The sequence below is a fragment of the Paramisgurnus dabryanus genome, chromosome 12 (genome assembly GCF_030506205.2).
Source record: "Paramisgurnus dabryanus chromosome 12, PD_genome_1.1, whole genome shotgun sequence".
Lineage (NCBI taxonomy): Eukaryota > Metazoa > Chordata > Actinopteri > Cypriniformes > Cobitidae > Paramisgurnus > Paramisgurnus dabryanus.
Genome location: NC_133348.1, coordinates 16,469,449 through 16,491,383, shown reverse-complemented (window position 1 = coordinate 16,491,383; position 21,935 = coordinate 16,469,449). Strand labels below are relative to the sequence as shown.

At 37.1% G+C, this 21,935-nt stretch overlaps 4 protein-coding genes across 5 annotated transcripts in view; 1 reads left to right on the top strand and 3 right to left on the bottom strand.

Annotated features, from left to right (window-relative positions):
- The window catches only part of fmn1 (formin 1), a 35,375-nt gene that overhangs the window by 11,538 nt on the left and 1,902 nt on the right, over window positions 1-21,935 (top strand). Inside the window, exons 8-17 of one of the 2 annotated variants that reach the window (XR_010528771.2) lie at window positions 24-112; window positions 273-402; window positions 613-759; window positions 1,092-1,151; window positions 2,300-2,420; window positions 8,563-8,655; window positions 9,253-9,304; window positions 10,309-10,458; window positions 10,954-11,035; window positions 11,185-11,304. Coding sequence is in view for 1 of the 2 variants with exons in the window: in XM_065256881.2 (XP_065112953.1) it covers window positions 24-112; window positions 273-402; window positions 613-759; window positions 1,092-1,151; window positions 2,300-2,420; window positions 8,563-8,655; window positions 9,253-9,304; window positions 10,309-10,458; window positions 10,954-11,035; window positions 11,185-11,229 (969 nt within the window). In the remaining variant the exon portion in view is untranslated. Of the gene's footprint in view, window positions 1-23; window positions 113-272; window positions 403-612; window positions 760-1,091; window positions 1,152-2,299; window positions 2,421-8,562; window positions 8,656-9,252; window positions 9,305-10,308; window positions 10,459-10,953; window positions 11,036-11,184; window positions 12,230-21,935 lie in introns of those variants that run through there. The other variant, XM_065256881.2, reaches the window with a different exon arrangement.
- Window positions 12,410-13,623, bottom strand: grem1a (gremlin 1a, DAN family BMP antagonist). The gene is made up of 2 exons (XM_065255869.2): window positions 13,466-13,623; window positions 12,410-13,214 (listed from the first exon to the last, which is right to left on the bottom strand). The coding sequence occupies exon 2, from the start codon at window positions 13,211-13,213 to the stop codon at window positions 12,677-12,679; it is 537 nt and encodes a 178-aa protein (XP_065111941.2). The 5' UTR covers window position 13,214; window positions 13,466-13,623; the 3' UTR covers window positions 12,410-12,676.
- On the bottom strand, window positions 13,771-16,284 carry scg5 (secretogranin V). Its single transcript, XM_065256884.1, has 6 exons — window positions 16,126-16,284; window positions 15,570-15,804; window positions 14,888-15,037; window positions 14,537-14,649; window positions 14,196-14,249; window positions 13,771-14,069 (listed from the first exon to the last, which is right to left on the bottom strand). Exons 2-6 carry the CDS (start codon window positions 15,790-15,792, stop codon window positions 13,953-13,955), a joined length of 657 nt encoding a protein of 218 aa, XP_065112956.1. The 5' UTR covers window positions 15,793-15,804; window positions 16,126-16,284; the 3' UTR covers window positions 13,771-13,952.
- Window positions 18,571-21,700, bottom strand: actc1a (actin alpha cardiac muscle 1a). Its single transcript, XM_065256883.1, has 9 exons — window positions 21,655-21,700; window positions 20,655-20,805; window positions 20,190-20,318; window positions 19,932-20,042; window positions 19,770-19,854; window positions 19,504-19,665; window positions 19,216-19,407; window positions 18,894-19,075; window positions 18,571-18,812 (listed from the first exon to the last, which is right to left on the bottom strand). The coding sequence occupies exons 2-9, from the start codon at window positions 20,781-20,783 to the stop codon at window positions 18,669-18,671; spliced, it is 1,134 nt and encodes a 377-aa protein (XP_065112955.1). The 5' UTR covers window positions 20,784-20,805; window positions 21,655-21,700; the 3' UTR covers window positions 18,571-18,668.

Sequence of the window (21,935 nt, the reverse complement as noted above, 5' to 3'; positions counted from 1 at the left end):
TTCATCTGTTTTGTTTCTCTTAGAGAGCTCAGCCTGAAGAGTTGGAGAAGATTAAGAAACACTACGAAACCTCGGATGAGGAGCAAGTCAAACTACTGGACAAACCTGAACAGTGAGATATTCCAGAAACAAACCAGATAATATTTTGCCATTTTACCCAGTAACAAATAACATCTTATATACACTTTTAATAGTATACAAACTAATTTTATGCTTATCCTTGTGAATGATGTATATTTCCAATATAAAGTTTTATTGATTTTCCCTAACAGGTTCCTGTATGAACTTTCCCAAATTCCTGAATTCTCCGGTCGTGTTCACTGTTTCATTTTCCAGTCGAAGTTTACAGACGCCGTTGCCTCCATACAGCGCAAGGCTGAGATTATTCTGCGCGTCTCCAAGGTACAAAAGCACTTTCAAAAGGGTCAGACCTCAGATATTATCAAACATTTGATAATATATAAATGCTGGCGTTCTTAACACTTCCCTTCCCTTTAAGCACTTGGCGTTGGTTCAATAAGATCTGCTTGAGTGCTTGAAAAGGGCCTGCTTTGTCTCCATTCTCTCCATTGTCAAGTACATAAACATTGATTTGTCATTGAACTGTCGCAGCATCTGTTGGAGGAGGACGGTGTGAGGGAGATTATGGGGCTGATTCTTGCTCTTGGAAACTACATGAACGGAGGTAGCAGAGTTCGAGGTCAGGCGGACGGCTTTGGGCTTGAGATTCTTCCCAAGCTTAAAGATGTCAAGAGCAGGGTAAAGTTTTACTTTACATGGTTTAACAAACATACAATACGTTAGACTTTTTATTTGTGACCTCATCTGTGAAATCTCATATTAGGAGCATCAAAGATTTCACTGTGATTTCAACCTTTGACACAGCCTTGCTAAGTTAATAATAAAGATATCAAGGTTATATTATGTTTACATTATGTAGTATGATTTTATGTATAAAACATGCTGGGTTTTCAGAGGCAGGGTCAAATGTTTTACACCTCTAGCTTCAAAACAAATATATATATACTATGTGCATTTCATTAAACATTTTATTATAATATATTATAATGCAATTCTCTATGAATCCACAGGATAATCAGATTAGTCTGTTGGACTACATTGTTTCCTACTATCTGCGCAACTTTGATGAGGTAAAGCACATAAAGTAAACCTTCATAAGTGATCAAACCCTAGTAGAAAAGACCAACTTAAATTGTGAACTGTGTTGGTGACCCCACCAGAAATTTTATTTACCAGCTTCACTACCTAGGTTTGATGGTAAACAAAATGATAGTCCAGTTAAAGGTCACATTCTTTCTGATTCAATTTTTTAAACCCTAGTTAGTGTTTAATGTTGCTATAATGGCATAAATAATACCTGTAAAATGATAAACCTCAAAGTTCACTGCCAGGCGATATATTTTCTTTAACAGAATTCGACTTTCAAAGCCTACAGCGAACGGCCGGTTTGGACTACAGTCCTCTACTTCCTGCTTTAATGACGTCAGTAGAACAGTTTTTTGACTAAACTCCGCCCACAGGAATTCATCAGTTGCCAGCTAAGCTAACGGCAAGCTAAGCTAACGGCAAGTAGGGTGGCCATTCGTGCCAGTTCCGCCGGACACGTCCCGAACATGTTTTCGGGTTCGTTCTCCGGAAGTGCGTAAGTCGACCACATACGTCATCAATGTTTAATATTTCGGGTTTAATTTTAAAAAAAGCAACCGTTACATTTCAAGGTAAGAATGAAACTACAATGATTGTATGTCAAAAAATAAATAAATCTTAATTTTCTAATGTGTTTTAACTGAAATGTGGGAACCTTGATGACATATATGCGGTCGAGCAACGCGACTTCCGGAGAACAAACCCGAAAACATGTTCGGGACGTGTCCGGCGGAACTGGCACGAATGGCCACCCTAACGGCAAGCTAAGCTGCTATAGAATCACAACACGCTAAACAAACTACACGATAGGTATTTCATAAGGATGGACTTTATAGAACAAGGAAGACATCAGCCTGTTTTGAGGACAGTGAAAACAGTGCTATACAGATAAGTCAATTGTGTGAAAAATACTGTGTTTTTTTACACGTGAAACATGAACACATGTTATATTGCGCACTGTAAACCCAATCAAAGCTTCAAAGCACAGAAAGAATGGGACCTATAAACCAACCCAGCTCTACATCATAAACCAGTATGACCATCATTGGTGTCCATACTGCTTTATGTTGTTCTTCTCATGTGGGACATCAGATCTATGTAAGTGATCCAACTTGTTTACAATCTTATTCAGAACGCTGGGACAGAAAACATCATCTTTCCTTTGCCTGAACCTCAAGATGTGTTTCTGGCCTCCCAAGTGAAGTTTGAAGACCTCTCCAAGGATTTAAGAAAGTTAAGCAGGGACTTGGCAGGTAGGAATTACCAAAATCTCTCTCAAGGGTTGAAAAACACTTTAACTGTGCAATGATTTACTACACCATCAGATGAAGCCAGATTAGATGGGTTTGGATGGCCGGATGGCTACGAGCCTCCGTCCGCCAACTGTAACTTAACCACAGTGAGTCATGCGGACTAGAGTCAGTCACCATGGCTTGGCTTCACAGGAGATTTTATTGCATCTGTTAGCAACAATTCATTATTAAACCACATTAGATCAGGTAGAATATACCTGTGTATACTTTCCACCATATATTTGCGTATTTGTGTGCACGTACAGATGTTGGAGACGAAGCGGAGTCTGTGTGACTTGGCGCCTTTTAGATATGACTTTAATCCTGCCCATCAGATGCTTTTGGCATTGTGTGTTCCCCAGCTTTGTTGCTTATGTTGTCGTAAGGCCGAAAATCTTCAGTGCTTTGGCGCTTATGTAATCTGAGAGAAGAGCAGTTTATCGCCGATGGGATGGGCTTTATCTCGAGGTAGATGCACAGATGCTGTTCTCCCGCTACACTGTATCAGTTAGAGTTCAGTGTGGCCTTACAGATGTGTGTCAAAGATTGTATTCTTTACCTTTCAACAAGCCTTTCTTATCGGGCGACGGGGAGACTCCCAAATCTGGCCCATCACTCTCTCCCTTTTCTTGCCGTTTGAACTCCCCTCATGACTCTTTTTGTTCAGTTGTTTTGGGTATGTTGCTCGGGGTCCCACTGAAGGTTTGGATGATCGAGGTGACCGTGTTTCTGTGAATTTTGCGCTGGTGCAAAAATTAGTCACAGCGTGCTTCCACAAATGGGAATGTCCCCGTGAAATGACTTTTTATAGACAAATTCTAAAGTACATCTTATGATTGTAGTCTCCATGGTTTGCTTTGAGACATCTTTCTGATCTCTTTGTAATCGTTGCAGCTGTGGTTTGGCTCGCCACAATGAATAGTTGAGAAGACCTGAATAAAGTCACGATTTGAGTTTGACTACCTTAGTGGATGTTGCCAAATAAAAATCTGTTGGATAGATAGTAAAGTCTTAGGCCAACATGCCACCATAAGATTTGTTGTTTTTGCAATGGTATAGTGAGCATTATATAATTATTTCTCAGGTTCTTTATTAGAAAATGAAAAAATTAAGTGTGACGGATTTAATGTGACTTTTACTTGCGCTTAAGCAATAGCAGAAACCTGCAGGTTCTCTTAAACCTAAATTAAACTAAACCCTAATTTTTAATTCTAATCAAATGAATTCCAGGACTTCAGTCTCCTCATAAGAGTTCAATATGTGCTTAGTGCCAAGAGAGGTCACACTAAATACTGACATTTGCCAGAAGCAGCCATTTTGTTTTGATTTGTGCATATTTCCTAGAATTTCTGTTTCCATCTTAATAAAGAGAGCGAATAAAAATATGGATGTCATTAAAACTTTGCTAAAACAACAAGGCCTAAGACCATTAAGACGATTGCACAATACTGTATATGAACCAAATCAATTTCATCTTGGACTATTTTAGTTTTAATCAATAATTTGTTTAGATTTGCTATACAGAGTAGATGTCTAAACACTGCCAGTCGTCTTCACAGTTTACACAATGCTCAATGAAAACAGTAGTGTGTGTAACTTTATCTCGAGTGAGATGCAGATGGAGTGTGTCCAAGCGTCCTAGCTTCCCATCAGGGTGTATTATGACTGGGCCTGGAGACTGGCTCCTCTGATCCTACGATTGGACAGGGGGCTGGCGTTGAACAAACAGCACTGCTTAGGTCCACGGGTGGTACAGTGGCTATCTAAGGATGCTATCAGAGGTGCATCCAAACAATATGATGACCTTTGACTATGCCACAGGTGGAGGTATTGTGTTTATGTACTTCTTGCTAACAGAAGGTTTGACTTTCCTAATTGATCTATGGTACATGCATGTCATATTATAATTAAAAAATCGAACATTTTTATAGGGTTCAGAATAAATCGGCGCTGTTGACATGATGTTAAATTTGGAAACCACTGACCTTAATGCAGCTCAACAATAACTCCCTTCCATGAAATACTTTTCAGCTATTTTACACAAAACATTTAAGAGGAATGTCTATGCAGCTCTTGTATGTGTTAGAGGCTTGATGTCACTATTAGTTATTTATTGTGCACTTACACATAGTTGTGTGGCTTCTCAAATGGAAGTTTGTCCTAACTTATATCTTCCTCCATAACTTCATACCAATTGTTCTGGTCCGTCTAAAGCACATGCAGCCACAAACTGTTGATCTCTAAGCATTGCTACTATAGATCTCGGCTTATTCAATTTGTATGCTACTTGGACAACAGCTCTTTGAAATACCACCTGATGATATTTACCATTCACCAATCATCAGGCAAAGCAAGCATTTCTTTGCAATGTATGAGCATATATGAAGAGCAATATATTTTAGCAGAATCAACAAACTGGTATTTCTGAATGACCTGAGGATGGGATTAAGCAGATTTAGAGTGAATGTATTTGATGAAAGTATAATATGTACCGAGAGCATATAGTCAACATCATTATCTAATTTTTGATGGAGGTGGCATTTAGTGGCTTTTGCATCTGGTATTTATTTATTTATTTGTTTGTTTATTTATTTATTAAAGGCAGGGTGCATGATTTTTGAAAAACACTTTGGAAAAGGGAGTCAGGCCGAGTACCAAAACACACTTGTAGCCAATCAGCAGTAAGAGGCGTGTCTACTAATGGCACTTTTCCGTTGCATAGTACCCCACGGTTTGGTTTGGGTCGGGTCAGCTTATTTTTGGGGGCTTCTCCACTGGGTGCAGTACGTAGTACAGATACTTTTTTTAGTACAACCTCCGTCGGGGTTCCAAAACCAGCCCGAGTTGGTACCAAAACGTGGCGCGTAAACACTGTAGATCAGTGATTCCCAACCGGGGGTACGCGTACCCCAGGGGGTACGTGAAGAGTTTCCAGGGGGTACGCGAAAAGATTTACATTTTGCTTTGATCTCATTTACTTTTAATAAAAATGTCTTTTGTTTGTCCAGTCATTTACCTAAGATTGATTTTTGTGAGGAAAGCATTGTGAAAAGGACAACTTTGTAATTTTAATTTTATCATTAATATAATTAGCCGTCAAGAGTAAATGCGCTGCACGATCCAAAACGCAATAGCGATGTCCAACTCAAGACAGATCTGACTATTTTCAATGAACCTGAATAGTTTCTAAAGACACAAAGTTTATTAACTATAAATAATGTTCTAATAATGCTATAATATTCATTCCCGCTGCCATTGCATTTTCAAATTATGCAAAAAACGTTTGCATTGTTTTTGGCTAACATATATTGTCCCGTATGATGTCTTTTGTATTTATAGAGAATGTCTTAACACATTTTGTTTCTCTTTATATTTTAACAGAATAATTTTACTTATTTGCACACTTTAATTATCAGTAACTTAAATTGAGATTTTAGTAAATTTAGGGCATTTACTAAAAAGGACGTGAGAGCTCAATTCCAAATCAGCGCCGGAGTGGATAATTTGCGTGTGATTTACTACAAAGGCGCAAATAAAATACACAGGCACAATAATGACATAAGCACATTTCTATAATGACCATTGCAATCTATTAGAGCAGCGCAAATTAGTACACGGTCGCAAATAAGAGAACTCGGCAGGACATCGCAATGAAATTGCGGACTGCGGAGTGTGAAATTCCAGCTAAGTGAAAGTAAGAACCGGAGGACGAAAGATGAACGGTAAAAGTTTTGAAATACCTGATTTGACGACTTCTCGTGACTTCTCCTCCTCTTTTCTCCAGCAAATTAAACATAGCATGGCTTGGCAAACTAAATATATTTTTTAAAGTATGTTCCTCTGGCAAAATTTAATACTCTCCTCGCATTAATGTTGCTTCTAAAAGGAAAACTTCCACAAATGCAAATGCAATAAGTTCGCAAAAATAACACCTTTTCAGAGCTAAATATCTACTGCGTGTCTTTAGTAAGTTCAGTCGTTATTTAACGCCAAAATGATGGTTTGCGCAAGCTGTTAGTAAATCTGGCCCTTAAAGGGGTCATATGATGAAATTTTTTAATTTTTAAAATAAGTCTTTGGCGTTCCCAGAGTCCATATGTGAAGTTTTATCTCAAATCACCCTACAGAAAATTAATTATAGCATGTCAAAATTGCCATTTTGTAGGGCTGAGCAAAATGTGCTGTTTTTGTGTGTCTTTTAAAATGCAAATGAGCTGATAAAATGCAAACACTGATCGCAATGATAGTGGTTTGTTGAAATAAACATGCTTCATCAGTCAGTGCTTTTTACTTTAATGTTTAAAATGAATAAATATTACTAATTATTTGTCTTTAAAACACAAGTTTAGTTTCGATGAAGGGGTACTTGAGCCTTACTGATAGGGCTGTGGGGGTACTTAGGGCAAAAAAGGTTGGGAACCACTGCTGTAGATCACTGATTGGTCTGAGAGAATCATCACTACCAGCGTCACCACTTTAATGTAAAAGATAAGCTTTACCTTCATGCTAGCTTGCACTGTCTCGAGTAAACCTGTTGTTATTTCTGCATTGCTATAAGTTCCCAAACTCTCTTTTAGCTATGAAAAACATCCACAGATTAAGAATCAGGACCATAACCGTTTTTTTCCAGACTTGCAGTTTGTGGCGGCACATTCGCGACGTGTTCCTCCGCATGTATGCTTAAATGCAACTTAAATGAGGCTTGACTGATGCCACGGGTGTTTGTACAGAAACTGTCATGTGAGACAGAGGTAGTGATAAACGCGATGTGCAAACATCTATTTGTGGTCATAAATAAATGAATGTATGGGAATGTACAACGACGCTCTCACTTGTATGATGTCACAGAAGTAGGCAACGCAAATATAACGACACGCCTATAATCCCTCCCACTACGAAGTGATACTAAACTCGATGGAAAAGCTAACCAAGACAAAGTGAGGTGAGCTGACCCAACCCGACCTGACCCAAACCAAACCGTGGGGTACTTTGCAATGGAAAAGCACCATAACCGACCTCGTTGCCTGCGTTGCGTATGTGTGGGGCAGGTCTATCAAAAGAAGGTCCAGATTCTATTGCGTTAGGGGCGTGTTTTTTTAGGTGATTTCAAATGTCAACATTGGCTTTCAGAGATCCTTCACTCCGCCTTTAACACCAGGGTAAAAATATTACTTATAAATCTTTCCTTGTCATTAAGATTTTAAAATGTGAATGACTATTAAACTGCTTATATAAACTGTAAATAATGCTGGGTCATTTTCGTGCCCCTTGGGTTGGGTCAAATATAAACATTTTCTGTGTTAATTTAACCCAACAGCTGGGCTCGACCCTTTCTGACCCAATGATGGGCTGAAATAACCCAGCATTTTGTGTGTATATACATATTTAGCAATTTAATGGCATTCACATTTTGAAATCTTATTGACAAAGGAACATGTATAAGTAATATTTTTACCCAGGTTTTTTTTTTTTTTTTGCTTTAATTGCACACTTGTTATGCACACCCCTCTTTGTGATGCACAAACATTAGTAATAGCATAGCTTCAAAAATGCTTTCATATTGCCAGCACTTCATTAATAAACAACCCTAAGATCATGGTTCATATCACTCCATACCAACCAAGAAGAACTTTGACTTCATATTGTTTTGATGGTGTGTTTTTTTTTTGTTCTTCCTTTGTTTCTACAAACAAGTTTAAGCATGACCTTAGAGATTCATCTTTATCAACAGTGTACAGTATCATCCTGGCTTTGTACAAGTATATAACTAGAAATGCACTATATTTGCAGTTGTTGTGAGGTTCTTCTAGACTTTGGAGGTCTGTGATTGCCATCATTGTAACATGTACACTTTGTTATTCGTTGCCTTGGTAAGAAAGCATCTGCAAATAGCATGTATGTGACTGTAATGAATCAGTGGCTTTGTAATGCTAGCTTCATAAAATGTAAGTGCTGATGGAGAACTAACAGAAAAATAGGATTGTTTATTTTTGGATGAAATATTGTTTTAAAGTTCGTGTAAACGTGATTTTCTAAGGACTGGCTTTGCCTCTGTTCAAAGACCATTAATCTAACCCAGTTATTTTTTCACCTTTTTCTGCAGTTTGTGAGAAAGAATTCCTATCTGTGTGTACCAACTCATCCCAAGAGCACATGCATCCCTTCAAGGAGAAAATGGATGGTTTTATTGCTAATGGTAAGCAATGATGAGGAAGATTAGCCCAAATTCATCATCTGATCTCTTATTCAAATATGATGGTTTAGTTCTGGGCTGGACAAGCTAATGTAAGCAAAAGTGTTTTCTGTCGCTAGTTTATGTATAAAGCATCAAATACCAAACGTCTGTGTTTAAAACAAAGCTTTTCTTTTGCATTCTTCCTACTACAATAATTTGATTGTTTTTGCTACATAGATAAGAAAGCACATATCCTGCAGTCATGAAGAAAATCTGTGATGTGCCCTTTTGGGGACCTGATAAGTGTCTGTGACTCCCTACCTGTACAAGATAGCCAGTCAGGTTCAGAATGCAGACAGAGATAGGAATCAGGGAGACTTTTGCAATGAAGGAGACTTCGTAGTAAAGGAGAAACACTAGTGTTTTACAGGCCCTGGGAGAAAAGTTATGAATTGGCACTATTGGTAGTTTGACTCACAGAGCACAAACTTAACTACTATACACATTCAGTACTGATTATGAGGATGAATATGGTCTACAATACAAAATAAATGCAGTGTTTTTATTGGTATATAGGTTTTTGTTAATACACATATTTTATATAATTTTATTTTGCAGCAAAAAATGAAGTAATTGCAATAGAAAACCAAGTGACATCAGCACGTAAAAGGTAAAAGTGCATCACCCTTGTTTAGATTATTAAAAACATTGTTAAAGGAATATTCCATTTTCTTAAAAGAAAAATCCAGATAATTTACTCACCACCATGTCATCCAAAATGTTGATTTCTTTCTTTGTTCAGTCGACAAGAAATTATGTTTTTTGAGGAAAACATTGCAGGATTTTTCTCATTTTAATGGACTTTAATAGAGCCCAACATTTAATACTTAACTCAACACTTAACAGTTTTTTTCAACGGAGTTTCAAAGGACTCTAAACGATCCCAAACGAGGCATAAGGGTCTTATCTAGCGGAACGATTGTCATTTTTGACAAGAAAAATAAAAAATATGCACTTTTAAACCACAACTTTTCGTCTAGGTCCGGTCCAGCGCGACCTAACGTAAATGCGTAGTGACATAGGGAGGTCACGTGTTACATATATAAAACGCACATTTGCGGACCATTGTAAACAATAAACTGACACAAAGACATTAATTAGTATCAGTTGACATACAACAATGTAGGAACGGTCCTCTTTCAACACACTTGTAAACACTGGGGCGGAGTTTCGCGTTCGTCCTCTGTGACCTCTTGACGTCATGACGTATTGCGTGGGGTCACGCTGCCGCATCACGACCGTTTCTAGACGAGAAGTTGTGGTTTAAAAGTGCATATTTTTTATTTTTCTTGTCAAAAATGACAATCGTTTCGCTAGATAAGACCCTTATGCTTCGTTTGGAATCGTTTATAGTCCTTTGAAACTCTGTTGAAAAAAACTGTTAAGTGTTAAGTATTAAATGTTGAGCTCTATTAAAGTCCATTAAAATGAGAAAAATCCTGCAATGTTTTCCTCAAAAAACATAATTTTTTCTCGACTGAACAAAGAAAGACATCAACATTTCGGATGACATGGTGGTGAGTAAATTATCTGGATTTTTCTTTTAAGAAAATGGACTATTCTTTTAAGCAAACTTGGTGCCTTTACATCATCTTTATGTCTTTCATACCTCAGCTTCTGTTACCTGGCTGAGTACTTTGGTCTAAAGCCACGTTCTGGTGAGAAAGAGGTTGTGCCTGGCAGTATTTTTACACTTTGGTTTGAATTCTGTAATGATTTCAAGATCAGATGGGACAGAGAGAACAAGACAATATCAAAACAGAGGTAAGATTTTACAGTGCCATGTTTACCATGTAATGTATTTATTTCCCACTTCACAACTTCTTTAGCCAACAGAAACAGATCAAAACAACCAAAATATTGATTATAAATAATAATAATCAACATTGACTTTGAACATAAACTTATATTCCAATTAATACTAAACAATAATGTAGTTTAGAGTAATTTAAAATACATTTTTTACCTAATTTTTGTGTTCTGTTTAGTTTTAAGTTTCATTTTATCTCTGCTGTTTGTTTAGCAACACGCTTACAGCAAACTCTGTCAACATCAGTTATATGTCTAGCGTTCAATGCAGAACACTGCGTGTGTGTGGTGCACGTAGATGATGTCCATGTTGATTGAAGTCAGAAAACATTGTCATATCCAGTTATTGTTTTAGTCGAATTCGAACGTAAAAATTTTGATTGAATTCAGCCTTCAGAAAAACAAAAAGAGCTCTCACTGTTATTCAGTCTGTGCTTTTCTTGACTTTAGACTCAAAGAGGCCCAACAGTCTGTGCGCAACATCACAGCAGAGAAGAAGATTGAGACCAGAAGCGCCCATGAAAACGGACTGGTAAGAGTCTGCTTTCATCATCCTTTCTGACATATGTTTGTGGCAGATTTATAATTGACAACCATTTTGACGCCCGTATTTTGTTAAACAGCATATTGTTTTCTAAAAAACCATCATTGTGATTATACATGTTTTTGTTTTGATGACAGAAAAAGAAACTGCTTCTGAAAGAAGCGAGTCTGTCCAGGAGCTAACACTCAAAAGGGTTTCCAAAAAGGGCCAGATACATTTATATCTGAAACCTCCAGCCTGCTCTGTCGCATCATTTGGTAGGAATGACACCTGCTTGTGCAACACTTTCCCTCCAGACTGTATTGGGGTTCTGTGTCATTTATAAACAAACAATTATTTATAAACAAAATATTGTTTTATTACGGTTAAAAAATGAAATGTACTGATGTTGTTCAAAATTACAAACATGACAACCTAATATCCAAAAGTAAACTCAAACTTGGATCTATACCAGTCTAAACAATTAAGGGCTCACACATGTAAAAAAAACTATTTAATCATTCGCCTTTACAAAAGTAATAACTTTATTTTCCATATTGAGTAACAAAGTTGGGTATCTTTGTGGCAACATTAAATCATTATAGAATATACAAAACATAAAAAGTCAAGTTCCAATGGTAACACAAATAATAGAACATTACATTTAGTTTTATCTTAATAAACATCACAATTTTGATTGATTATAGATAGGTTGCTTCTTCACAAGTCATTTTATTTCAAAACATTGTTTTTCTAAAGATGTTTCTGTTTGCAACATATAAAATAAACGTTTTATAAAACCAGGATAAAACGCACTGGACTCAATTCCTTAAACAATAGGTTGAGTAAGAGTTATAATAAGCAATGTGCAAATCTTGCTCCACACAGTGGAGAATAATGTAGACATGTTTTAATGTCACTATTCTTATAGTATTATAACTTATCATGGGTTTTTAAAAAGCTGCATCTCTAAAATATAAAATTGCAGATTCTAAGCTTTACAGACTGCATTTAATTGCATAAAATGCAATTCTTCAGGACATTAAGAACCATCTTTAATGAAATAACTATTGAAAAGGGATCTTTAACATGACTGTACTATAGTATACTATGGTATTCCGTATATAGTAACTGTGGTATATTGTATACTGTAAAATATTATAGTAATTGCTACACCTGTTCATGTGAACTTTAGTATTATATAGCATTAGCATGAATTATTAAATATAGTAGCAAATATTCACTATAAGATTCACAACCATCTACACTGTAAAAAAATCATTTTTGCATTAATATTTTTATTTAAATACAAGTTTAAATACAACTTGAATTTACAATTCATTTCAACTTTCTTGACTAGTAAAGAGTTAGTAAATTACTATAACTTAAGCTAATTCAACTGTATTTTTATAATTTATAGCAACTTCTCACTCAAGAAAGTTGAAATGAATTGTACATTCAAGTTGATTAAACTTTAAAAATTAGGATTTTTGTACCGAATTACAGTTTACTATAGTAAATACTAAAATATACTACAGTGTTTTTTTCATGTGGATAAAATGCTCCTGCTTTATAATTTAAACGATAGAAATTAAGAGAACCGTAACTTTTATTTAACCGCACGGACGTTAAGCAATGACGTCAGCACGCTCAATCCAAGTCCACGGCGGTACAGCGGCACTGTTTCACCCGCCGCACGCGCTTTCTCCTGGTACTGGGGATCTGTCCTGGACAATAGAGGGTGTAAGAGACGGTCGTGTAAGTTTTGGGCTTGCACACCGAGCACGACTCGAATGCGTTGTCTTCTTCCTGATAAACGTGTCGCGGGATGTAGAATGAGTTACATTGGCCATAACAGAAGCGGTTGATGATGGTGCGTGGCTGACAGCCGTCCTCTTTAATGATCTGTTTCAGCGGCTGAGTCTTACACCAGTCGAGTTTCAGATACCGGCGCTCCGTTACGTATAGAGCCTCCTGGCTAGAGTCCAGCACCTCGTCCCCGACTGAAGGCGGTCCCATTCCCCTGAAACTGGTCTGCGGTGTCTGCGGTGACTGTTCCGAGTCGTTTGGGTTGTATTTATTTGGGTGAGGAATGGCGCCTTGAAATCCCCAGGTTTCTCTGCTCCTAGCTGGAGTGCTGAGCAGCCACAATACCACGACAGTGACAGCAAACGCGTCTTTAGTCATCCTTTGACATTTAGAAACAAGAATTACGTTAATTTCAAGATGTTATACTCATTAATTAACCTTAATTTTAACTAACACCAGTTGGTCTTCATACAGATTATGTGGTATAGTTTAATTTTTGCTATTTCCTACGTAACAAAATTTCATTTAATTGTATCTAATTTGTTTTTTCCATTGTTAAAGATTTTATTAGATTATAAAAGTTTCCTGTTAAAGGTTTTAAAACATAACATAATTATCAAGCAGACTTACCTCAGATTAATAATTGTTCCTATTTCTTCACATGGACAGTAGCTAGATGTCAAATAAACTTCAATGTATATAAGTTGATCCTATTGATCTAGATCCCTCAGTGTCAAAATAAGGTATGAAGGGTCTGAGCTCTGTCATTTAAGAGAATGGGTTAGAATACAAGGGGAGGTCCACTCCTCCTCTCAACCTAAGATCATTCACAGCATTTTGGGGATGTTCCATTGCCTCGAGAGGGAGAGTCCCTTCATAATATATATGGATGTGAAAATTGATGAAACTCAACAATAAAAACACATTACAAAATGTGCACATGAACGTATATATCATTTTTAATTTAAAATGAACAATAAACTCTGCCAATAGATTTTTTTACAATCACCATTTCCTGCTGTGTTAATAATCAGATTAATTAAATGTTGCACATATTATCTTTACTGTGATACTGTATGTCATTTATTATAATACAGATTAATGAACAACATAATGTTCAGGTTTTGATACTGCTTGTAACAGTTTCAACTTCATCTTCCTCTGGGAAATGTGGCACTGATTTCTTAGCCACAACATTATCCAGCCTCTGTCCCATCAGATATGGATTTGCACTCTGAAATAGAGTCAGTAGCAGGTCTTGTGACATAAAAATACAAGTTAAAGTAACAGTGGTCTATCTTATTATTCACATGCCAAAAAAGAGCACAGGACATTATTTCTAGGTATGTTGACAACATACCCTTTTTCTTCTTTTGGGCCCACCCTTCAGTTTTTCATACAACCGCTCTTTGTTCTAAAAAGATATAAGAAATTATTAGTACAGTCCTCTACAGATTTGTTTTACAGAATGTATTATAAACTATAATATAGACTAAGTACCCAAAAAAGTAAATAGAGCTTAATGCACAGCAATATGTTTACTTTTAATATATAGAATTATTTGACCATTGATTTAATTAAAATAACAATATATAATTATTTACTTACTGAATAATATATTTAATGTGAATTTCATTGAAGAAGGATTTATTTTCAAATTATGGGCATCCCATTCTCTTGCTATGCCAAGTGTAAACTCACCCATTTTGCTAAGGCAGGATAGTCATGCTCTGGATCAAATAGGTGCTGATGTTTCTGGAACTCCCGACTGAACTCCGCAGTGTCTGGCGAATTCTCTAAACATCCATCAACAGCTAGAAAAATATTATTACACTTTTACAACTGAGAAAGATGAACTCCTTATTCTCAAAGAATGTTTGAGGTTTAGTTTTGCAGCTGTGTGCATAGTTATTCATTTTGGGGAACTTGATAAACTTCTTTAATCTATTTTTTTCTTTAAGCTAGCTTGGACCAGAATTTTTTTTTAATGTGCTATTTAATCAATTGTAGCAATGTATATTTGTGGATTCTGCCAGTTGCACTCTTGCTTACCAGTTTTTCCAAGAGGGCAAGGATTTGGGGGGTCGGGGTAACCATGGTCCTCACTGAAGTCTTTGGGAACATTGTCTCCAGTTAACTCTGCAACAATGTTAGGGATGTTCCCATATGGTCCAAGATGTTGAAGTCCCTCGTGGGCACCACCTAGTGGACAAAGTGAACAATAATAAATATAAAGAAAGTAGTCCTTTAGCTCAGAGAAATATAAAATTTGCTTGTTATTTTGATGAGCGTGACCAATATCACATCTTTAAAAAGTTAGATATGTGTTTAGATAATAATGGAAAATACATTATTATGCTATTTTTTCTATAGTTAAAAGTAAGCAGATTGGAACAGATTATTTAAAATCTAAAAAAAATAAAAATGAGATTAGAATAAACAAAGTTTGATTTCACATTGATTTCAATCTTTGACGTGGTCTTACTCAGTTAATATTTTAAAGATATCAAGGTTATTTTCAGAAAAACACTGAATTACAATAATTTAAATAATAATTATTTATAAAAAAGTATGATATAATTATAATAACGTTTATTATTATTAAATTACTTTATGCTGATGCTTTCCTTTATTTTGGTCTATTGTATTTTTACCATACAGAAAAACTTTTACTAAACTTAAATTTCATTTATGTTTCTAAAAACATTAGAAAGAATGCAATATTTTCTCATACCTTGGATGCTAAGAGGACCCACTATGTTGGTGGCCTGGTGCGCAGGATACTCGACCCTGGGCCTTGCGATACCCAGCTGCTCCATCACACCGTGCAGCAGGCGCTGGATATCAGCCTCCGACACCTGATCCACCGTGCGTGGACTGTGGCCAGAAACCACGGCCAACACGCCGATCACGACAATCATAAGAACCGTGTGTGTCAGTTTGCGAGCCGAACCCATCGCTGACGTTTACTAGTACACCAGATAAACAGCAAACATGGAAAGGAAAAGGTGGCGGTTTAGATAGACTATAATAAAACCCGCACGCGTTGTTTAATCTATTTGATGTGCTCCCTGTTGAAAAATTTAAAATCATGCGGCATAACCGCTCAAAGATAATAAAAACATCGCTGTTTGTTTACGTCACAAGTAAACAAGCTCCATAGGCCAATATTTGAAAGTGCCTTCATTAGAAATTCGTTATCTTATTCGCGTATCGGTAAAGCTAAAACAAGTGTGCTATGGCATATTAACTTAAAATCTAATGAAGTAAAAAACATATAGATATCTTACCATGTAATATGGATTGAAAGAGAAGCTGTGTCGGGCTCAACAGAGATGCTTTCCTCCTCCACGCATCATTTGCTCTGTTGCTAAGCAGCCGAATCATTTTCACCTACAAATTACCATTGGTTGACGTAGTGTGACACTGCTAAAACATGTTTGTGTATTTTCTGTCAGACGATAAGCATATGTTGCTAGATAAACATTTAACAATCAACATCCTATAAAAAACTGCATGCTAATTACAGTGAGCTGCGTTGTCATTGTTTAATGCAGGCAAGGCCACATGAAAAAATAATAATAGATATAGAGTGATAAATAATAGAGTGTAGTTTAATATCTACTATAGGAAAGTGTAATAAAACTTCTAATAAAAGATAAAGATAAATGTATTTTTACTAAATACATTTAGTAAAAAGTAAAGCTCAATTGAATACATTTTTGAATTTGGATGGAAATATATTTAGTTTTAACTACATAGATCAACATATATATTAAAATGTATTTCAAGGGCAAGCAAATACATTTCTAATTTGACATCCCATATGGCAAAAAATGTATTCTTTGCCAAAATATATTTGAAATATATGCTTAAGTTCAGGTTAATCTTATAAAGTATATTTTTGAAATTGAAAATATATTTAATTTTAACCTTTTTAAAACTGTTATGTTTATAGGTTCGTAACATTAAAAACAATTTCAATGCGAAATGAAAATATTTTATTGAATTAAAATATGGAGGGATAGATATTTTTTAATGCTTTAAAATGTATTTCAAAATATTTAAAAAAAATATATCGGTGAAAAATAGATTTTTGTAAACATATTCCAGAATATATTTCAGCAAATCAAAAGTTTGGTCATTTTTTGTATATTTTGAAAATATTTTAAATTATATTTTTGCCTTATGGGATACTACAGTATTTACTACAGTTTGTCTATATATACTACACAATTATAGTTTACTATAGTAATTACACAATTATAGACGTTTTCAGCAGTAACAACATAAACAAGCGGCTGTTGTGGTCCGCACGTAACTTCCGGTAAACTCCGTTAAGAATAAATAACAATGAAGTTCTTTAAACGTAGTTTAAAAAAACACATAGATTACCTAGGAAACCAAAACATTTGTTATTTTTCCACAAAGCATTTGTTCAAGAGATCAGTTTAGCAACTAGTCAGACCATTAAAAAAAACGAAACCGGAAGTAAAGCTCGGGTCCAGGGGCATGTTCAATCTCACACCGGTGCGCAACGTTTTGCTACGGTTTCCGGGTTGAACGACATGTTTCCTGGAAACGGTGTGCAACGGAATGCAACAGGTTTTAGAAGCGTTTTCTCTTGTTTGGTGGGTGTGTCAGAAATGTCGGCCCAATCAGCGGCAAGATGTATAAAACCACGCGATAGTAAAGAGACAGCTCTCTCAATGGGTTCAAGTTGGAATGTTGTCTTTCATTTTGGACAGCAAGGTCAGTGATTGTAACATCGAGGGTATTTTACAGTATTAAACACACATTTATAACGATTTCATCAGGCTTTAGAAACATTTAAAAAAGAACACAAAGAATGGCCTCTCAGCTACCGTAGTTGCAACTCTTGCGTCATCACAACAGGGTGTTCAATGCATCACCGTTTCAGTTTAATAAACGTTGTGCAACGTTTTGTCGGGGCTGAACGCAGCCCAGATGTGTATCGCGTCAGCGCACGTGCGTCTGATGAAAGCGTCTAAACGGTTTACTATTGTAAATGCTATAGTGTATTATTGTATTTTTTCGTGTGGGTGTTTTGTGCTTCTGTCATTGTAATATAAACAAAAAACAGCATTAACACTTATAATGGACAAAATATAAATACATTTTATATACACAATCCAAAGATTTCACTGGTAGTCTGTTTTCATGAACTGTTTCTGTAGGTTATTGTGTATTTTACTTCACCCATCAGGGATGACATTTTTTTGTAGGCCAACCAAGTAGTGCGACACCGGTTTCCTATACTAAAAAGCACATTCATTTTTCCCATAGACTTTTGGATTATCGCCAAAAAATAAGCTCTTTGTTTGACAAAAGTTTATGACACTTACATGTTAATCTTCACAAATGAACACAATAAGAATTTTCATCATGTGAAGATTATCTTGTTGGACAAAATGTGCAAGTGTCATAAACTTTTGTTAAACACAGAGCTTATTGCAATAATCCAAAAGTCTATGGGAAAATTGAATGGGCTTTTAGTGAGGGAACAGTGTCCCGCTAACTTCCAGGATTGGCGTACAAAATTCCGTCATCCCTTCAGCACTCTATATATAGTGCACTATAAGCTTATGTATTGATTTTCTGTAAGAAAGATCAGCATTCCATCATCAGCTTCTGTAAATATATTCCTGCCTGTTATATGTGAAGTTTTAAAACATCAGTCTTCAAACAACAAGAAATACTCAAAGACAACACAGTGAGAGCACGTCACAACTTTTATTACAACGGTACAATGTATATACAGCAAAAGGCACAGTACAAACTCAGACGGACGGGTAGCTTGGTTAATAAAAGTTTAGAAGCACTTCCTGTGGACAATGGAGGGGCCTGCCTCATCATACTCCTGCTTGCTGATCCACATCTGCTGAAAGGTGGACAGGGAAGCCAGGATGGAGCCGCCAATCCAAACAGAGTACTTACGCTCAGGGGGAGCAATGATCTAGAGAGCACAGAGGAGTTCAGTTAAACCATAGGACTGTAGTAATAAAACAACGTTTTATTCATTCAGTTTGCAGTTTACCTTAATTTTCATTGTGCTAGGGGCGAGAGCAGTGATCTCCTTCTGCATACGGTCAGCAATACCAGGGTACATGGTGGTACCACCGGAAAGGACATTGTTGGCGTACAAGTCCTTACGGATGTCAATGTCGCACTTCATAATGCTGTTGTAGGCAGTCTCATGGATACCAGCAGACTCCATTCCTGTCAGGTGCCGTAAGAAAAATCACTTTAGTGAATGCATCACTATGTAATCTGCCGACTATGTAACACGAGGGCTGACGCGCCATTTAGGTCAAATCTTTATTGTGACGTCCTAAGAAATGAATGAAATTAAAACATACCAATGAAAGAGGGCTGGAAGAGGGTCTCGGGGCAGCGGAAACGCTCATTGCCAATGGTGATGACCTGTCCGTCGGGCAACTCGTAGGATTTCTCCAGGGAGGAGGAAGAGGCAGCGGTGGCCATCTCGTTCTCAAAGTCCAAAGCGACGTAGCACAGCTTCTCTTTAATGTCACGCACAATCTCACGCTCGGCTAAAGGGGGGAAAAGGTCATTTTTGTGTTAAACAGAAAATGCACTAAACTAAAGGTGAACGAATTTTTAAGTAGAACTATTGATCGAGCGCTCACCTGTGGTCACAAAAGAGTAACCACGCTCGGTCAAGATCTTCATAAGGTAGTCAGTCAGGTCACGACCGGCCAGATCCAAACGCATAATGGCGTGAGGAAGAGCATAACCCTCATAGATTGGGACATTGTGGGTCACACCATCACCAGAATCCAGCACAATACCTGTAATGCAAAGACAAATATATGTTAAATATCTCACATATGCAGATATAAAGCCACATAGAAAGAAATTAATGCCTTTGTATTATGTTTTAAGAGATACTGACCGGTGGTACGGCCAGAGGCGTACAGGGACAGCACAGCCTGAATGGCAACGTACATGGCAGGAACGTTGAAGGTCTCAAACATGATCTGCAACAAGAATAAATAGTCAGTTTTAGCCCCACCAGTAACCTTAAACAAGCACCAAAGCATTTCGGTCCGCTCACCTGTGTCATCTTCTCCCTGTTGGCTTTGGGGTTAAGAGGGGCTTCAGTGAGCAGGGTGGGATGCTCCTCAGGGGCAACGCGCAACTCGTTGTAGAAAGTGTGGTGCCAGATCTATAAAACATTTATATAGTGAATCTTCGGACAGAATGTAGTTTTGGATGAACTAAACTTATAGGAACAAAATCTATTGCAGTTAGTTTTGTGGGTTGTGTGTTTCCATTGTTATTTTTTATTATCATTAAAAAAAATTATTGCTACCTTCTCCATGTCATCCCAGTTGGTGATGATGCCGTGCTCGATGGGGTATTTAAGAGTGAGGATACCCCTCTTGCTCTGAGCCTCATCTCCGACGTAGCTGTCCTTCTGACCCATACCCACCATCACACCCTGCGGGAAAAACAGTCATGGTTATGATAAGGGTTAAAAATGTGAGAATCACTTTCATTTTGTTAGCCTGAATCATGTTGTTTGGCTATTTTTAGTTCATTTTTGGGATTCACTGTTTTCTACATAAAATCCAATCTGTAAAAAATATAACCTTGATGCCTTTAATACTTTAAACTAAAATAAATATTTCGTAATCCATACTGTAATTAGATTATGAGACTTTAGCCTGGATTTCACAGACAGGGTCACGTATGTGACCTTTCAAACATGAATTATTAATAATTTCATAGATTTTTACAAATAAAAAGTTGCAATATGTGTAGTGTTTTGGCTTACCTGGTGACGGGGTCTGCCAACGATAGAGGGAAAGACAGCACGGGGAGCATCATCACCGGCGAATCCAGCCTTGACCAAACCTGAACCGTTGTCGCACACGAGGGCGGTAGTTTCATCGTCGTCACACATGATTGGTTTGGTGTAGGTGGTCCTAAACATTCAATTCGGCACATTAATGCACACACCTTTACGTGGTTACATTTAATAGAATTAACCCTTAAGGCCTACGCTTCAGTGCTTAAAATGATCAACACACTTTCACCAACTCTGCATAAAAGCCTGCGCTGACACATGCGGTGATTAAGGGCCGAGAGGGACACGGCAAACTATTTTAGGCATCAGCTCTTGTCATTCCTAATGAAAGCTCTGACCAAGTGTCTTATCTGCAGCTATTTCACAGTTGCCTGATGACAAATGCCAGCAGGACGCAGCGCTCGTTCCCTCAGCTGTCTGCGAAACTGTAAGGGATCTGCTGACAACATGTGCCACTTCATTACATCTGTTGAGGAATGCCTTAATAAATGCATCCCAGTGTGATCCTATTAAACCTAGTCAGGGCCATAATAATCCAAGCAACATCAAACACTTCAGAGCTGTCAATCAATTACATTTATATTACATTTATGAACATATCCTAAGCAGTACTTTCAAGCTATACATTTTATACGTTTGTGTGCTCTCTGAGAATCTCAAACGCAGTGCTGAGCTACAAAAACAAGTTACACCTTTACTAGACTTACTTATCTAAACTAACATTTCACTAGATACAGCTACAAATACAATCGCTTCACAAAGAAGAACAGCCAACTATATGCTGAGTTTCGGTTAGAGGCCGCATGCGGTATCTAAACCAACTATCCTTCATCTGAATCAATAACCCAAACTTCAATCCCAAATGAAAGTTCCTTCTCATAAAGTCACGTATCCTAATACCGGGCTCCTTTTCAAATTTCCTTCCTTGCCGTAGTCCTCAAAGATAAATGTAGAAGCAAACACTCACCGAGTTGTAGCACAAGACTGGAGTTTCCACTGGGATGAAGGGCATGGGACAGGGATGCCCCTTAAATATGATAGGGTTCGAGTTAGGGGGGTCGCTGGGGTTCAGGGGCGGGCTCAGGCATTCACACAACACCAAATAAGAACTGCTAGAAAATGGCCCATAGTAAGTTTATTACTAAAATGGACAGATGTTTCTTAGGAGGTGATAGTTCCTCTTTGGTGCCAAAATAAACAGAAGTGTTGCCATTGATCTGAATTTTACAGACAAGTTGGGTGGTAAGC

Coding starts and splice junctions, on each gene's coding strand:
- grem1a (XM_065255869.2), bottom strand. CDS start 13,213: ATGACTAAAGACGCGTTTGCTGTCACTGTCGTGGTATTGTGGCTGCTC.
- scg5 (XM_065256884.1), bottom strand. CDS start 15,792: ATGGGTTCGGCTCGCAAACTGACACACACGGTTCTTATGATTGTCGTG. Junction 14,650..14,887: donor TTGCCCTCTTGGAAAAACTG/GTAAGCAAGAGT, acceptor ATATTTTTCTAG/CTGTTGATGGATGTTTAGAG. Junction 14,070..14,195: donor GGCCCAAAAGAAGAAAAAGG/GTATGTTGTCAA, acceptor ACTCTATTTCAG/AGTGCAAATCCATATCTGAT.
- actc1a (XM_065256883.1), bottom strand. CDS start 20,783: ATGTGTGACGACGATGAAACTACCGCCCTCGTGTGCGACAACGGTTCA. Junction 19,408..19,503: donor TTACTCTTTTGTGACCACAG/GTGAGCGCTCGA, acceptor TCCCCCCTTTAG/CCGAGCGTGAGATTGTGCGT. Junction 19,076..19,215: donor CTTCCAGCCCTCTTTCATTG/GTATGTTTTAAT, acceptor GGCACCTGACAG/GAATGGAGTCTGCTGGTATC.